Source organism: Vicia villosa, linkage group LG1, assembly GCF_029867415.1.
Source record: "Vicia villosa cultivar HV-30 ecotype Madison, WI linkage group LG1, Vvil1.0, whole genome shotgun sequence".
Taxonomy (NCBI): domain Eukaryota; kingdom Viridiplantae; phylum Streptophyta; class Magnoliopsida; order Fabales; family Fabaceae; genus Vicia; species Vicia villosa.
In genome coordinates, this window is record NC_081180.1 from 192262323 (window position 1) to 192277073 (window position 14751).

General features: G+C 38.7%; 1 protein-coding gene across 1 annotated transcript; it reads left to right on the forward strand.

The window, feature by feature from the left end:
• Positions 1–6495: 6495 nt before the first annotated feature.
• On the forward strand, positions 6496–7369 carry LOC131661804 (uncharacterized). Its single transcript, XM_058931442.1, has 4 exons — positions 6496–6633; positions 6726–6874; positions 7104–7172; positions 7264–7369. Exons 1-4 carry the CDS (start codon positions 6496–6498, stop codon positions 7367–7369), a joined length of 462 nt encoding a protein of 153 aa, XP_058787425.1.
• The last annotated feature ends 7382 nt before the right edge of the window (positions 7370–14751 follow it).

Consider the following 14751-nt stretch of genomic DNA (forward strand, 5'->3'; position numbering starts at 1 on the left):
TCCCCCACTAAAAGAGTTTTCGTCCTCGAAAACATACCTTAGACGAAAAGTTCTAGGTAAGAGTCCTGTATCTGGCTCTCTAACTCCCATGTAACGTTTCCACCGGCTGGGCCTCCCCAAACCACTTTCACCGTTGCTATATCTTTACCTCGCAACTGCTTCACTTTACGATCCTCAATCCTCATAGGTAATGTCTCTACAGTCAAATTATCTCGCACCTGTATATCATCTACCTGAATCTCATGAGACGGATCCGCAATGTATTTCCTCAACTGAGATACATGGAACACATCATGCAAATTAGCGAGTGCAGGCGGTAAAGCAATCTGGTAAGCAACCTTCCCAATCTTCTTAGTAATCTGAAATCGGCCAATGAAACGCGGAGTTAACTTCTTCGACTTCAAGGCTCTCCCAATGCCATTCATCGGAGTAACTCGCATGAATACATGATCTCCCGCTTTAAATTCAATATCCTTTTTTCTTTTGTCATGGTAACTTTTCTGACGACTCTGAGAAGCTCTCATCTTCTCCTGAATCATCTTGATCTTTTCTGTAGTTTTTTGCATAATATCCGGTCCAACCACCGCATTCTCTCCAGATTCGTACCAACACAACGGCGTTCTACATCTCCTACCATACAATGCTTCAAACGGAGCCATACCAATACTCGAATGATAACTATTGTTGTAGGTAAACTCAATCAAAGGTAAGTAACTATCCCAAGTACCATCTTTTTCCAATACACAAGCTCGCAACAAATCCTCTAATGATTGAATCGTTCTCTCCGTCTGACCATCTGTCTGCGGATGATAAGCAGAACTCAACCTCAACTTAGTACCTAAGGTTTCTTGCAATCCTGTCCAGAACTTAGAAGTAAACCTCTGGTCTCTATCTAACACAATACTAGCCGGAACACCATGCAAACTCACTATCTTCTCAACATACAACTGAGCCAACTTCTCAATCGGATAATCCATTCTTATTGGAATAAAGTGAGCAGATTTCGTCAACCTGTCCACAATAACCCAGATAGAATCACAGTTCTTGCTCGTTCTAGGTAAACCAGATACAAAGTCCATAGAAATTCCATCCCACTTCCAATCCGGAACAAACAACGGTTCCATCAATCCAGACGGTTTCTGATGCTTAATTTTCGACTTCTGACAAATTAAACAAGCATAAACAAACTCAGCAATTTCCTTCTTCATTCCAGGCCACCAAAACAACTTCTTCAAGTCACGATACACCTTGGTAGCACCAGGATGAATACTCAATCCACTTCGGTGTCCTTCTTCCAGAATACTCTTTCTGATCTCAGCAACATCGGGTACACACACTCGGTCTCCAAACCTTATAACACCATTCTCGTCAATTCGGAATTCACCTCCTTGACCTTGGTTAATCAATGTCAACTTATCCACCAAGCTAACGTCAGATTTCTGTCCGTTTCTAATTCCTTCAAGGATACTATTAGTCAACTTCAACATTCCCAACTTAACACTATTAGAAGTACTTTCGCATACTAAACTCAAATCTCGGAATTGCTCAATTAAATCCAATTCTCGCACCATTAGCATAGACATATGCAATGACTTCCTACTCAATGCATCAGCAACAACATTTTCTTTACCAGGATGGTAATTCAAACCGAAATCATAATCTTTCAGAAATTCTAACCATCTCCTCTACCTCATATTAAGTTCCTTCTGATCGAAGAGATACTTCAGACTCTTATGATCGCTGAATACCTCAAATCGAGAACCATAAAGATAATGTCTCCACAATTTCAACACAAATACCACAGCCGCCAATTCCAAATCATGAGTCGGATAATTCCTTTCATGAATTTTCAACTGTCTTGAAGCATAAGCTACTACCTGCTTATCTTGCATCAACACACCACCTAAACCCATCAGTGAAGCATCACAGTACACATTGAAAGACTTCACGGGATTAGGCAAAGTTAAGATCGGAGCACTTGTCAATCTCTTCTTCAATTCTTGAAAACCTTTTTCACATTCTGAATCCCATACAAATACTTGTCCTTTCCTCGTTAGCTTAGTCATTGGTAATGCCAACTTTGAAAATCCTTCAATGAACTTTCTATAGTGACCTGCCAGACCAAGAAAACTACGAATTTCTGAAGCATTCTTCGGCGTCTCCCACTGAGATACCGCCTCCACCTTCATTGGATCCACCGCAACACCATTCTTCGAAATTACATGGCCAAGAAAACTTACTTCCTTCAACCAGAATTCACATTTAGACAATTTCGCATACAACTTCTTCTCCTTCAATAGCTCCAATACCACTCTCAAATGCTCTGCATGTTCTTCATCACTCTTCGAGTAAATTACAATGTCATCAATGAACACTACCACGAACTTGTCAAGATACGGGTGAAATATCCTGTTCATATACTCCATGAAAACACCAGGTGCATTAGTAACACCAAATGGCATAACAGAATATTCATAATGTCCATACCTCGTTCGGAATGCCGTCTTCTGAATATCTTCCGCCTTCACACAAATTTGGTAATATCCAGACCTCAGATCAATCTTGCTAAACACACAAGCTCCAACTAACTGATCCATCAAATCATCAATCCTTGGCAAAGGGTATCGATTCTTGATTGTCACCTTGTTCAGTTGTCTATAATCAACACATAGCCTCATTGAACCTTCTTTCTTTTTAACCAACAGTACCGGCGCACCTCACGGTGACAAACTAGGACGAATAAACTTATTTTCCAACAATTCCTCTAATTGTTTCTTCAGTTCAGCCAATTCCGATGCCAACATGCGATACTGTGCCATCGACACAAGACTAGTTCCAGGAATCAATTCTATAGCAAACTCCACTTCTCTTTCAGGTGGCAACTCACTAACATCTTCTGGAAACACTTCTGGAAACTCATTCACTACTCGTAGTTCACCAGTATTATCGTCCCCTTTCACTTCCATTGAAGAGCACAACATAAATACCACCGCTCCATCATTGACAGCTAAATTCATCTGTTTGACCGACATGGTCAAATCCTCAATACTAACCTCTTCAAGAAAGATAACCGTCTTCGTAAAACAATTGATATGAACTCGATTAAATTGTAACCAGTTCATCCCCAAAATGACGTCAAGTTGTTCAAGAGGAAGGCACACTAAGTCCATTCCAAACTTTCTACCAAATATGTCAATAGGACAATTCAAACAAGCAGAAGAAGTAGTTACTGAACCTGACGCAAGAGTGTCAATAACCATACTTCCATGAATAACAGATATTTCTAATCCCAATCGTTTAGCACAATCCAATGAAATGAACGAATGAGTCGCTCCAGTATCGATAATGGCAACTAAAGGTGTGTCATGGATAAAACACGTACCTTTAATCAGACGATCTTCCGGAGTAGTCTCTGACCCAGACAAAGCAAAGACCTTTCCACCAGCCTGATCCTTCTTCGGTTTAGTGCAGTGTGGACTGATGTGACCCTCTTCGCCACAATTGTAGCAAGTCACGATATTCATCCTACAATCAGCCGCAAGATGACCCGCCTTACCACACTTGAAGCATTTCTTCTCTCCACTCTTGCACTCATTCCTTCTATGCCTAGTCTCACCACAGTTGTAGCACCTAACGGGAGCACCAGAATCTCCCCCACTAGGCCTCTTCCAATTCCCAGCTCTAGGATTTCCTCTACCATATGGCTTACCACTATCCATAGGCTTCTTACCTTTCTTGTCAACCAACTCGCGAGAGTGAGATGACTTCAGCTTAAGGTTATCCTCTTCGAAGATCCTACTACAGTCCACCAAATCAACAAACCGTGGAATCCTCTGATACCTGATTCCTTGCTTGATCTCATCACGAAGACCATTCTCAAACTTGATGCACTTCGAGAATTCACTAGCTTCATCATTGTTGTAGTGAACATAATACTTCGCCAACTCAACAAATTTCGAAGCATACTCTGGTACCGTCATATTACCCTGAGTCAGCTCCAAAAATTCGATTTCTTTCCTGCCTCGAACGTCTTCAGGAAAATACCTCCTCAGAAAATCTCTCTTAAACACAGCCCAGGAAATAGCTACACCATCAGCATCCAGTTCAGCTCTAGTAGCCATCCACTAGTCATCAGCCTCTTCAGACAGCATATGAGTACCATACCTGACTTTCAGGTTCTCAGCACAATCAATGACTCTGAAAATCCGCTCGATCTCCTTAAGCCACTTCTGAGCACCTTCAGGATCATGCGTACCCTTGAACAACGGAGGATCGTTCCTCTGAAAACTATTCAACTGCCTATCAGCACCAATCACATCTCCATTTGCATTCCCTCCCAGCACACCAGCAATCATGCCCAAAGCCTCAACGATAGCATCGTCGTTTCTTCCACCTCTTCCAGCCATTGTTCTGCTAATCCATAAAACAATTCCATTAGAACCAAAAGTATCGACAGTGATAACTCGCACTCGTCGCATACAAGGGAAAGACTGACACTAAGACTCTGGTCACAACGATCGACTATGCTCTGATACCACTATTGTAACACCCTCCTAAACCCCGCGGCAATTTTAAACAATTATATCAGAGTAAAACATAAACACAAGGGTGCCACAATTATTTAAAATAAATAAACCAATCATGGTCAAGTCATGCTTCATTAGGAAACGATTTAACAAAACACAATTATGTTTATCACAGCGGAATAAGAAACATCATCAACATAATCAAATGGAAGTATAATCCAACACCAATTAAAATAGAGAATTCTCGTAAATATCTATAACTATCGTCCCTAGTGTTACAAGATCAGGGCAGAACCGACACGACCCAACATAAACGGATAAACTCTACGAGTCATCCTCACCGAGCACTAATGCCGCTACTCCTCAATCTGAAAAATGACAACATGTAAGGGTGAGTCTCATTCTCAATTAGTAAATATTATGCAATTCATAAGCAACAAGCATCATAATATACCGTTCACCCAATTATACACATTCAGATTCACCTCTATTATTCATCAAATCACACAATAATAGATTACAACATAAAACACAGAAATCCACACAATCATGTTATGACAAAATGCATATGACACAACTGACACTATGCATGTGGTACCAAAATTTGTGAATCACATTCACAGGACTTCTCTCTATGATACTGCCCTTCAATCGCTCACACCCCACATGGGCACACGATTAACCTCATAGCTCACACCCCCATGGGCACACGATGACTGCTTACTAATCTCCGCACAATGGGAATTAGCCACCAACGATCCACTCATCAATGGGAACCGTCATCAAATGCATATGAATGAATGAAACACACATAACATACTTATAAACATCACTGAATCACGATGAACAACTCATCTCAACACCACATCACCAATAAGTATGTACATGTTTTCAACATCATTCAAATAGCCATGCATTCATCACAATCACAATATTAATCACAACCAATTCATCATCACATCAAACACAATGTCATACCTATCTCATATGCACACAATGTTCAATTATCATCAAGTAATTAAATCGAGTTTTAAAGAAATAAAGTCGGCCACCGCCCATATTCATCATTCATCATATAAAACATTTAATTACTTGCACAACGCCCAAAACGGCACTAAGAAATGATACACGGATCAAAAGATATGTTATTTTAAAGTTTAGAAACATTCTTGTTCAGCAAGGTTCGCTCAGCGACGCAAGGCAGAAACGAATCCTTCAGACCTCCGCTTAGCGGACCTCTAGCGACGTCCAACAGAAGCGAACTACGTTGGGACCTCCGCTCAGCGGACCTACGATTTCAGCAATTCTCAGGTCTGCGACACCCTGCGAATCCACCTAGTTTTAGTCCAAAATCGACCCCAGACATCACATACAGGCATATAATCATCATACATTCAATTATACACCACAAAACATCATTTAAACTCATTATTAACCAAATAGTTCACACAATTATCATCAATTCAATCCAAATTAGAACCAGCTAACCTAACAATCTCAATGTCTAATTGAATCAAACCATACATCAATCTACCTATTACCTAAGACCACATAAGAGATACTAAAAGGAAGAGTCCCTCCTTACCTCGATGAATCTCTTGAATGCTCTCCTTCCGGTTTCACGTTCTTGCCTCTTTCTCTTCTCTTGCCCTTTTCACATGTTCTTCCCTTCTCTCCCCAAATGGTTCCTTTTCTTATTTTATGAAAATAAAATAAAAAATGATTATAACTTAGTAAAAAGGCCTAACCAAATAGCACCCCTCTTTTACTAACATCACACCATAAGCCCAATAGCTCTTATTCCATCATTTTCCAATTAAATCCAAATAAAATACTAAAATTCCAATTATTTAATTTAAATCCAACTTAAATTAATAAACTAAAATTATGGGGTGTTACACCGGAATGTTTCACATTTTCATCTTCTACAATATCGAATTTTCTTGTTTCACGCAGTCGATTTCACGTTATGGCCAGACCGGTGGCGAAAATCTGCGACATCAACGATAGCAAAGAGCTGTGGAAGGTTTTTGTTCGAGTGCATCACAAATGGAAGGTTCTCTCTAACAATAGGGAACATTTTGAGATGATCTTTATGGACAAGGCAGTAAGTTTTTACATCCTGAAATTTCTTATTCATTTTCTATTTTTTATTTATGGTTTGCTGGTTACTCAATAATGCTTATCTGTGTTGCACAGGGTGGGGACATACATGTTGTTGTCCCTGCAGCACATGTGTCACTATTTGATGATAAATCGGCATTGGACCATACATACTTCGTATCAAATTTTAAGGTTCCGCCTAATCTGTTGGCTTTCAGACCTTCCTCGCATAAGTTTTTGGTTAAGTTCACGGGAGGAACATATGGGATGATAACAAGAATGAAATACTTCCCAAGCCACTAGTCTTTAAAAATTTTTTTGATATAATCAACGGTAACTTTAACAAGGATGTGCTGGTAGGTGAATTTTTCTGCGCCTGATTTGTTTTACACCCATTGTTTTTCAAATGTTGTTTTGACCTTACTTCGTTTCCGTAATTTTTAATTTTTAAGACATCATTGGTATGGTTGACAGTATTGGTTATTCACAGACCGCATCAGGTGCCAAAAAGCAGCAGCTTAACATGGTGCTGAGGGACCCAAGGTTTGTATATATATTTTCAACATTCCTGTAATTTATGCCAAATGTGTTCCATTCTTCTTTAAAACACACCCCTTGTGCGTTATTTATGTAGAAACGACACTATCAACTGTACACTTTGGGAATCATATGTTGAGCAGTTTTTGAAGTTCAACCAGGAACATGGGGATGATTCGGTTCCTACTTTTCTGATGCTTTGATATGCAAAAGTCAAGGAACAGGGTTAGTGGTTTTGGGATTTTTTACTGTTCTCATACCCTAATTTTTGACCCCCCCTGAGATGTCACATCTTAACTACTTCATTAACTCAAAGCAGATACCCAGAGCAGTCACTTGTTCACCAAGTACTTGGGTTAGGGTTTCAAGTAAGGAAATTCAGGAAAAGGATCAATCAAAGATGGAATTGATCCTCAACACAATCATATAGCTTGAGATGTTTCATTCATCTACATGTCATCTCCAATCTCAAGGCATCAAGCCTCAAATCCATCAAGGTCACCAAATTAGGGTTTTAAGCTCAAACATCTTTAAATGATTCCTACATCAATATCAAATGCAAGATGTACTTCAATTCAAGTTCAACAACTCCCATTTTCATATGGTCCACAATTAGGGTTTTTGACCTAACTCACCTGGAGAGTTGACTTTTGACCAGAACAAGATCTCATGGCACAAACCATAGTTCAAGGGTCTCTAATGCTTCAATATAATCCACTCACAACATTCATGGCCAATTTACACCAAGTTCCCAAATGATTTTGAGGAAACACCAAACAAGTGTATTGAAGTACATCATCTAATCTTTCCAAAAAGTCTTGGATCATTTCTTAATACAAATTGAGCAAGAAGTTATGCATGTTCAAAGTAAGGCATTTGAAGTTGGATTTCAAGGCATGATCAACTTTGCATTTCGCCAATTTTGTGCAAGTGCCTCTACCGATTGATGCATCTTCATTCATGTGATATCAGAAGGGATCAAGGGAGATCAAATGCATCATTACATCATTTTGGCTAATTATGAGAGTTTTCAAAAACCATGTGATTATGTAATAATTACAAAATTGAATTTATGGCAAAATTGGTGAATCATCAAAGGAATATTTCCAAAGCTAATTAGATGCATCTAAATATCAGAAATGATCTGCAAGATCAGATTAAATCAAGGGCTACGGCTTGGATCAATTGGAATAAAAAACTCATCATTGCATTTTCAAGATATTCCATTTTTCTTCATCACTAAGTTTCTCTCCAAAGGACATCACTAAGTTTGCCTCACCCTCTTGCTATCTGATAAGTGCCAAAATGTAGTTATTTTGTGTATGTAAATAGTGCCACTTATCGATACTTTTTGTTAATATCGTTTGAATAATTCCCCGTTTTTAGTATATTTGTATCGTTTCTGTTTTAATACGTTTTCGTGTAAATATGTACCGTTTGATAGTTTTGTTGTCTTTTTGTAGGAATTTTTGCATTTTCGGCGCCTCGAGGAATAAATTGCCGAAGACACGGATCCACACGCGTTTCAAAGAAATAAAGCTCCTGTTCTAGTGTAGCTCGCATCGCGCCGGATTAGGGCGCGTCGCGCACTGTAGGAGCAAAAGAATAAATTTTTGGCAGAACTGAGGGCGCGTCGCGCGCTATAGGAGCAAAAGAATATTTTTTTGGCAAAACTGAGGGGGCGTCGCGCCGGATTAGGGCGTGTCACGCGCTAGGGAGGTTTGGTACATTTAGTATAGGGCGCGTCGCGCCCACTGCGAAATTCCGTTTTTGTATAAATAATTTAGCTTTGTGTTTTTAGGTTTTTATCACCTCTTCTTGGACAAAGTTGAGCTCTAATCCATTCTTTGTATTTTAGAGGTTCAAGCAACAATATTGGGTGTCTCATCATGTCGATTTAGCTCGGGTGGTCTCCGATTGTGCCGACAAACACGAGAAGTTTCCGCTTGTTCTTCTTCTTGTTAGAACAAAAATTGTTCTGATCAATATTCTTAGTTTTGATGATAATAATGTATATGAATTTTTCTTAAGACAATGTGGTACTCTAATCCTATGCAATTTCCATTTCAGGAAATATATATAGAGTATGCACAAAATCAACGCAAGAAGCACTGACTCCAAAGGTTCAGCATGCAACATCAGAACATGCTCTCGCAAGACATCAGAAGATGGTCAAGCAGAATCAGAACATGGTCTATTGAAGCATCAGAAGAACTTGAGATCAAAAGCAGAAGCCTTGAAGTTCTCATGGTATCACGCTTGAAGCACTTCAAAGTCAGAAGACAAGAAGATGCTCTGCACCAAGCTGTTTGACTCTGATATATTCAAATGTTGTATCTACAAACATCAGATCAGAAGAAAGTACAAGATGGCAGGCTACGCTGACTAGCAAAAGGAACGTTAGAAGCTATTAAAGGCAAAGTCATTTAAAGCAGAAAAAGCAAGGCTCGAGGTAGTTGACAAAAGAGTGAAACATTAAATGCAATGTTGTACGGATCACGCAACGCATTAAATGCTCCCAACGATCATCTTCTCAAAATGCCTATAAATAGAAGTTCTGATGAGAAGCTAAATACAACACTGTACGCAAACATACAGAAACGCTGTCAAAGTGAAAAGCTCTCAAAACTTCATCTTCAACCTCACTTCATTACTGTTGTAATATCTTAGTGAGATTAAGCTTAAACTTAAGAGAAATATCACAGTTGTGATTATAGCTTATTAAGAAGCATTATAATACTCTTGTAAGAATTTGTTTACATTAATTTGTAAAAGGTTCCTAGAGTGATCAAGGTGTGATCAGAATACTCTAGAAGACTTGGAAGGTATCTAAGTGGAAAACCATTGTAATCAAGGTTGATTAGTGGATTAAATCCTCAGGTGAGGTAAATCACTCTAAGGGGGTGGACTGGAGTAGTTTCGTTAACAACGAACCAGGATAAAAATCATTGTGCAATTGTTTTTATCTTAAGAGTTTTTAAAGTCACACTTATTCAACCCCCCCCCCCCCTTTCTAAGTGTTTTTCTATCCTTCAATTGGCATCAGAGCGCCGGTTCTAAGGTGCAAGCACTTGACCGTGTTTAGAAAAGATTCAGGAAGAGAAAAACGCTAAGTCAAGATGGCTGGTGAGACTCCAACACCTACATCTACATCTAGCTCTGCTGAGCAGCACAATGGAAATGGTAACAATGGTTACACTAGACCACCAGTATTCGATGGTGAAAACTTTGAATATTGGAAAGATAAACTTGAAAGTTACTTTCTTGGTTTAGATGGTGACTTATGGGATCTTCTGGTGGATGGTTACAAACATCCAGTGAAAGCTAGAGGAGTAAAGCTGACAAGACAAGAAATGAGTGATGATCAAAAGAAAGAATTCAAAAATCATCACAAGTGTAGGACTGTTTTGCTGAATGCTATCTCTCATGATGAATATGAGAAGATATCTAACAGGGAAACTGCCTATGACATATATGAATCATTGAAAATGACTCATGAAGGAAATGCCCAAGTCAAGGAGACCAAAGCTCTTGCCTTGATCCAGAAATATGAAGCTTTCAAGATGGAGGATGATGAAAACATTTAGAAAATGTTCTCAAGATTTCAAATGCTAACTGCTGGATTAAGAGTTCTTGACAAGGGATATACTAAAGTTGATCATGTCAAGAACATCATCAGAAGCTTGCCCAGAAGATGGGGCCCAATGGTGACTGCATTCAAGATAGCAAAGGATCTGAATGAAGTCTCTTTGGAAGAGCTGATCAGCGCTTTAAGAAGCCATGAAATAGAGCTGGATGCAAATGAACCTCAGAAGAAAGGTAAGTCTATTGCATTAAAATCTAATTATAAAAAATGCACTAACGCTTTCCAGGCTGAAGAAGAAGATTCTGAAGAATCAGAATCAGAAGAAGAAGATGAACTGTTCATGATCTCCAGAAGGGTAAACCAACTCTGGAAGAGCAAGCATAGGAAGTTCAAGAACTTCAAAAGTTCTGAGAAGCTTGAAAAAGGAGAATCTTCTGGAAGCAGAAGATATGACAAGAAGAAGGTCACTTGCTTTGAGTGCAATGAGCTAGGTCACTATAAGAGTGAGTGTCCAAAACTTCAGAAGGAGAAGCCCAAGAAGAAGTTTCATAAGAAGAAAGGTCTTATGGCAACGTGGGATGATTCAGATTCATCAGAATCAGAATCAGACTCTGAAGGCGAGCAGACAAACATTGCACTGATGGCCACAGTTGATGATGGATCAGAATCTACATCAGAATCAGATTCTGAAGAGGTATTTTCTGAACTATCTAGAGAAGAGTTAGTTTCCAGTTTAAGAGAACTTCTGGAACTCAAGGCTCATCTTAGTATCAAATACAAAAAGCTGAAAAAGCTATTTGATTCTGAAACTAAGAAGCTGGAAGTGGAAAATGCTGAACTGAAGGAAAAAGTTTTAAAATTATCCAAAGATATTGGATCTCCTTCTGACTCAGAAAAGTCCATTCCTAGTCTGAATCATATTCTGAAAGAATATGACTTGAGCTTTAGAAAGTTCTTATCTAGAAGTATTGGCAGAAGTCATCTTGCTTCTATGATATATGTTGTTTCTGGAAACAAGAGAGTTGGCATTGGTTATGAGGGTGATACCCCATACAAACTTGAACCTGTAGATGATATGAAAATCACATACAAGCCATTGTATGATCAGTTCAAGTATGGCCACTCCCATGATATTAGGTTCACATCACATGCCAAAAGCTTTCCCATTACACACACTAAGAAACATGTGACACAACCTAGAAAATATCATGTAACTCAGAATAAGGAATATCATGTTGTACCTCTTGTTGTTTATAGTGCTAAACCCAAGTTCAATTAGAACTTGAGAAGAACTAACAAGAAAGGACCCAAGAAAATGTGGGTACCTAAGGAAAAGATTATTCTCGTTGCAGATATCCTTGGCTGCAAAGAAGACAAAGGAAAGCATGTCATGGTACCTGGACTCTGGGTGCTCTCGACACATGACGGGAAGAAGGTCTATGTTCCAAGACCTGGTGCTTAAATCTGCTGGAGAAGTTAAGTTTGGAGGAGATCAGAAGGGCAAGATAATTGGCTCAGGAACCCTAAGTACATGTAACTCTCCTTCTATAACTAATGTTCTTCTGGTAGATGGATTAGCTCATAACTTGTTGTCCATAAGTCAATTAAGTGACAATGGTTATGACATAATCTTCAATCAAAAGTCTTGCAAGGCTGTAAGTCAGAAGGATGGCTCAATCCTATTTATAGGCAAGAGAAAGAACAACATTTACAAGATTGATCTTCAAGATCTTAAGAATCAGAAGGTAACTTGTCTTATGTCTGTTAGTGAAGAGCAATGGGTCTAGCATAGAAGATTAGGCAATGCTAGTTTGAGAAAGATTTCTCAGATTAACAAACTAAATCTGGTCAGAGGTCTCCCAAATCTGAAATATAAATCAGATGCCCTTTGCGAAGCATGTCAGAAGGGAAAGTTTTCCAAACCTGCATTCAAGTCTAAGGATGTTGTTTCTTCCTCTAGGCCGCTAGAACTTCTGCACATTGATCTGTTTGGCCCAGTCAAAACAGCATTTGTCAGAGGGAATAAATATGGATTAGTTATCGTAGATGATTATAGTCGCTAGACATGGGTAAAGTTCTTAAAACACAAGGATGAGTCCCATTCAGTGTTCTTTGAATTCTGCACTCAGATTCAATCTAAGAAGGAGTGCAAAATCATAAAGGTCAGAAGTGATCATGGTGGCGAATTTGAGAACAGATTCTTTGAGGAGTTCTTCAAAGAAAATGGTATTGCCCATGATTTCTCTTGCCCTAGAACTCCACAGCAAAATGGAGTTGTAGAGCGAAAGAATAGGACTCTACAAGAAATGGCCAGAACCATGATCAATGAAACCAATATGGCTAAGCATTTTAGGGCAGAAGCAATAAATACTGCATGCTATATTTAGAATAGAATCTCTATAAGACCTATTCTTAATAAGACTCCTTATGAATTGTGGAAGAGCAGAAAGCCCAACATTTCATATTTTCATCCTTTTGGATGTGTTTGTTTCATTCTGAATACTAAACTAAAGATCATCTTGGTAAGTTTGATTCTAAGGCACAGAAGTGTTTCCTTCTTGGATATTCTGAACGCTCTAAAGGCTACAGAGTATACAATACTGAAACATTGGTTGTATAAGAATCAATCAATATCAGACTTGATGATAAGCTTGGTCTTGAAAAGCCAAAGCAGTTTGATAATTTTGCAGATATAGATATCTCCATTTCAGAAACTGAAGAACCAAGAAGCAAAGTATCATAAGCTGAAGATCTCAGAAGCAAAGGATCAGAAGATCAAGTTGTTGCATCTTTAGAGAATCTCAGAATTTCTGAAGAGCCAACAGTCAGAAGATCTTCTAGACTCACATCTGCTCACTCAGAAGATGTCATTCTTGGAAAGACGGATGATCCTATAAGAACAAGAGCATTCCTTAAGAATAATGCAGAATGTCAATTAGGTCTTGTTTCTTTGATCGAGCCAACTTCTGTTGATCAAGCTCTAGAAGATGCAGACTGGATAATTGCCATGCAAGAAGAACTAAATCAGTTTACAAGGAATGATGTATGGGATCTTGTTCCTAGACCGAAAGGATTTAACATCATTGGTACAAATTGGGTCTTCAGAAACAAGCTAAGCGAAAAGGGAGATGTTGTAAGAAACAAATCCAGACTGGTTGCTCAGGGTTATAGTCAGCAAGAAGGTATAGACTATACAGAAACCTTTGCACCAGTGGCCAGGTTAGAATCTATTCGCTTATTGATTTCTTTTGCCACTCAACATAACATCACTCTATATCAGATGGATGTTAAGAGTGCCTTCTTAAATGGTTATATAGATGAGGAAGTCTATGTCCACCAACCTCCTGGTTTTGAAGACTCTAAGTCTCCAAATCATGTTTTTAAACTAAAGAAATCATTATACGGATTGAAGCAAGCTCCTAGAGCTTGGTATGAAAGATTAAGTTCTTTCCTTCTGGATAATGGTTTCACTAGAGGAAAAGTGGATACTACTCTCTTTTGTAAAACCTTTAAAAAGGATCTTCTTATTTGCCAAATTTATGTTGATGATATTATATTTGGAACATCTAATGCTACATTTGGAAAGGAGTTTGCTAAGTCTATGCAGGCTGAGTTTGAAATGAGCATGATGGGAGAACTCAAGTACTTCCTTGGGATCCAGATCAATCAAACATCAGAAGGAACGTATGTTCACTAAACCAAGTATGTGAAAGAACTTCTGAAGAAGTTTAATCTTTCTGAAAGCAAAGAAGCAAAGACTCCTATCCATCCAACGTGTATCTTAGGTAAGGATGAGGTAAGTAAGAAGGTAAATCAGAAGTTGTACAGAGGTATGATTGGATCTCTTTTATATCTTACTGCTTCTAGACCTGATATTTTATTCAGTGTTTGTCTGTGTGCAAGATTCCAATCAGATCCTAGAGAATCTCACTTAACAGCTGTTAAGAGAATTCTGAGGTATCTGAAAGGTACTACTAATGTTGGTTTAGTCTACAGAAG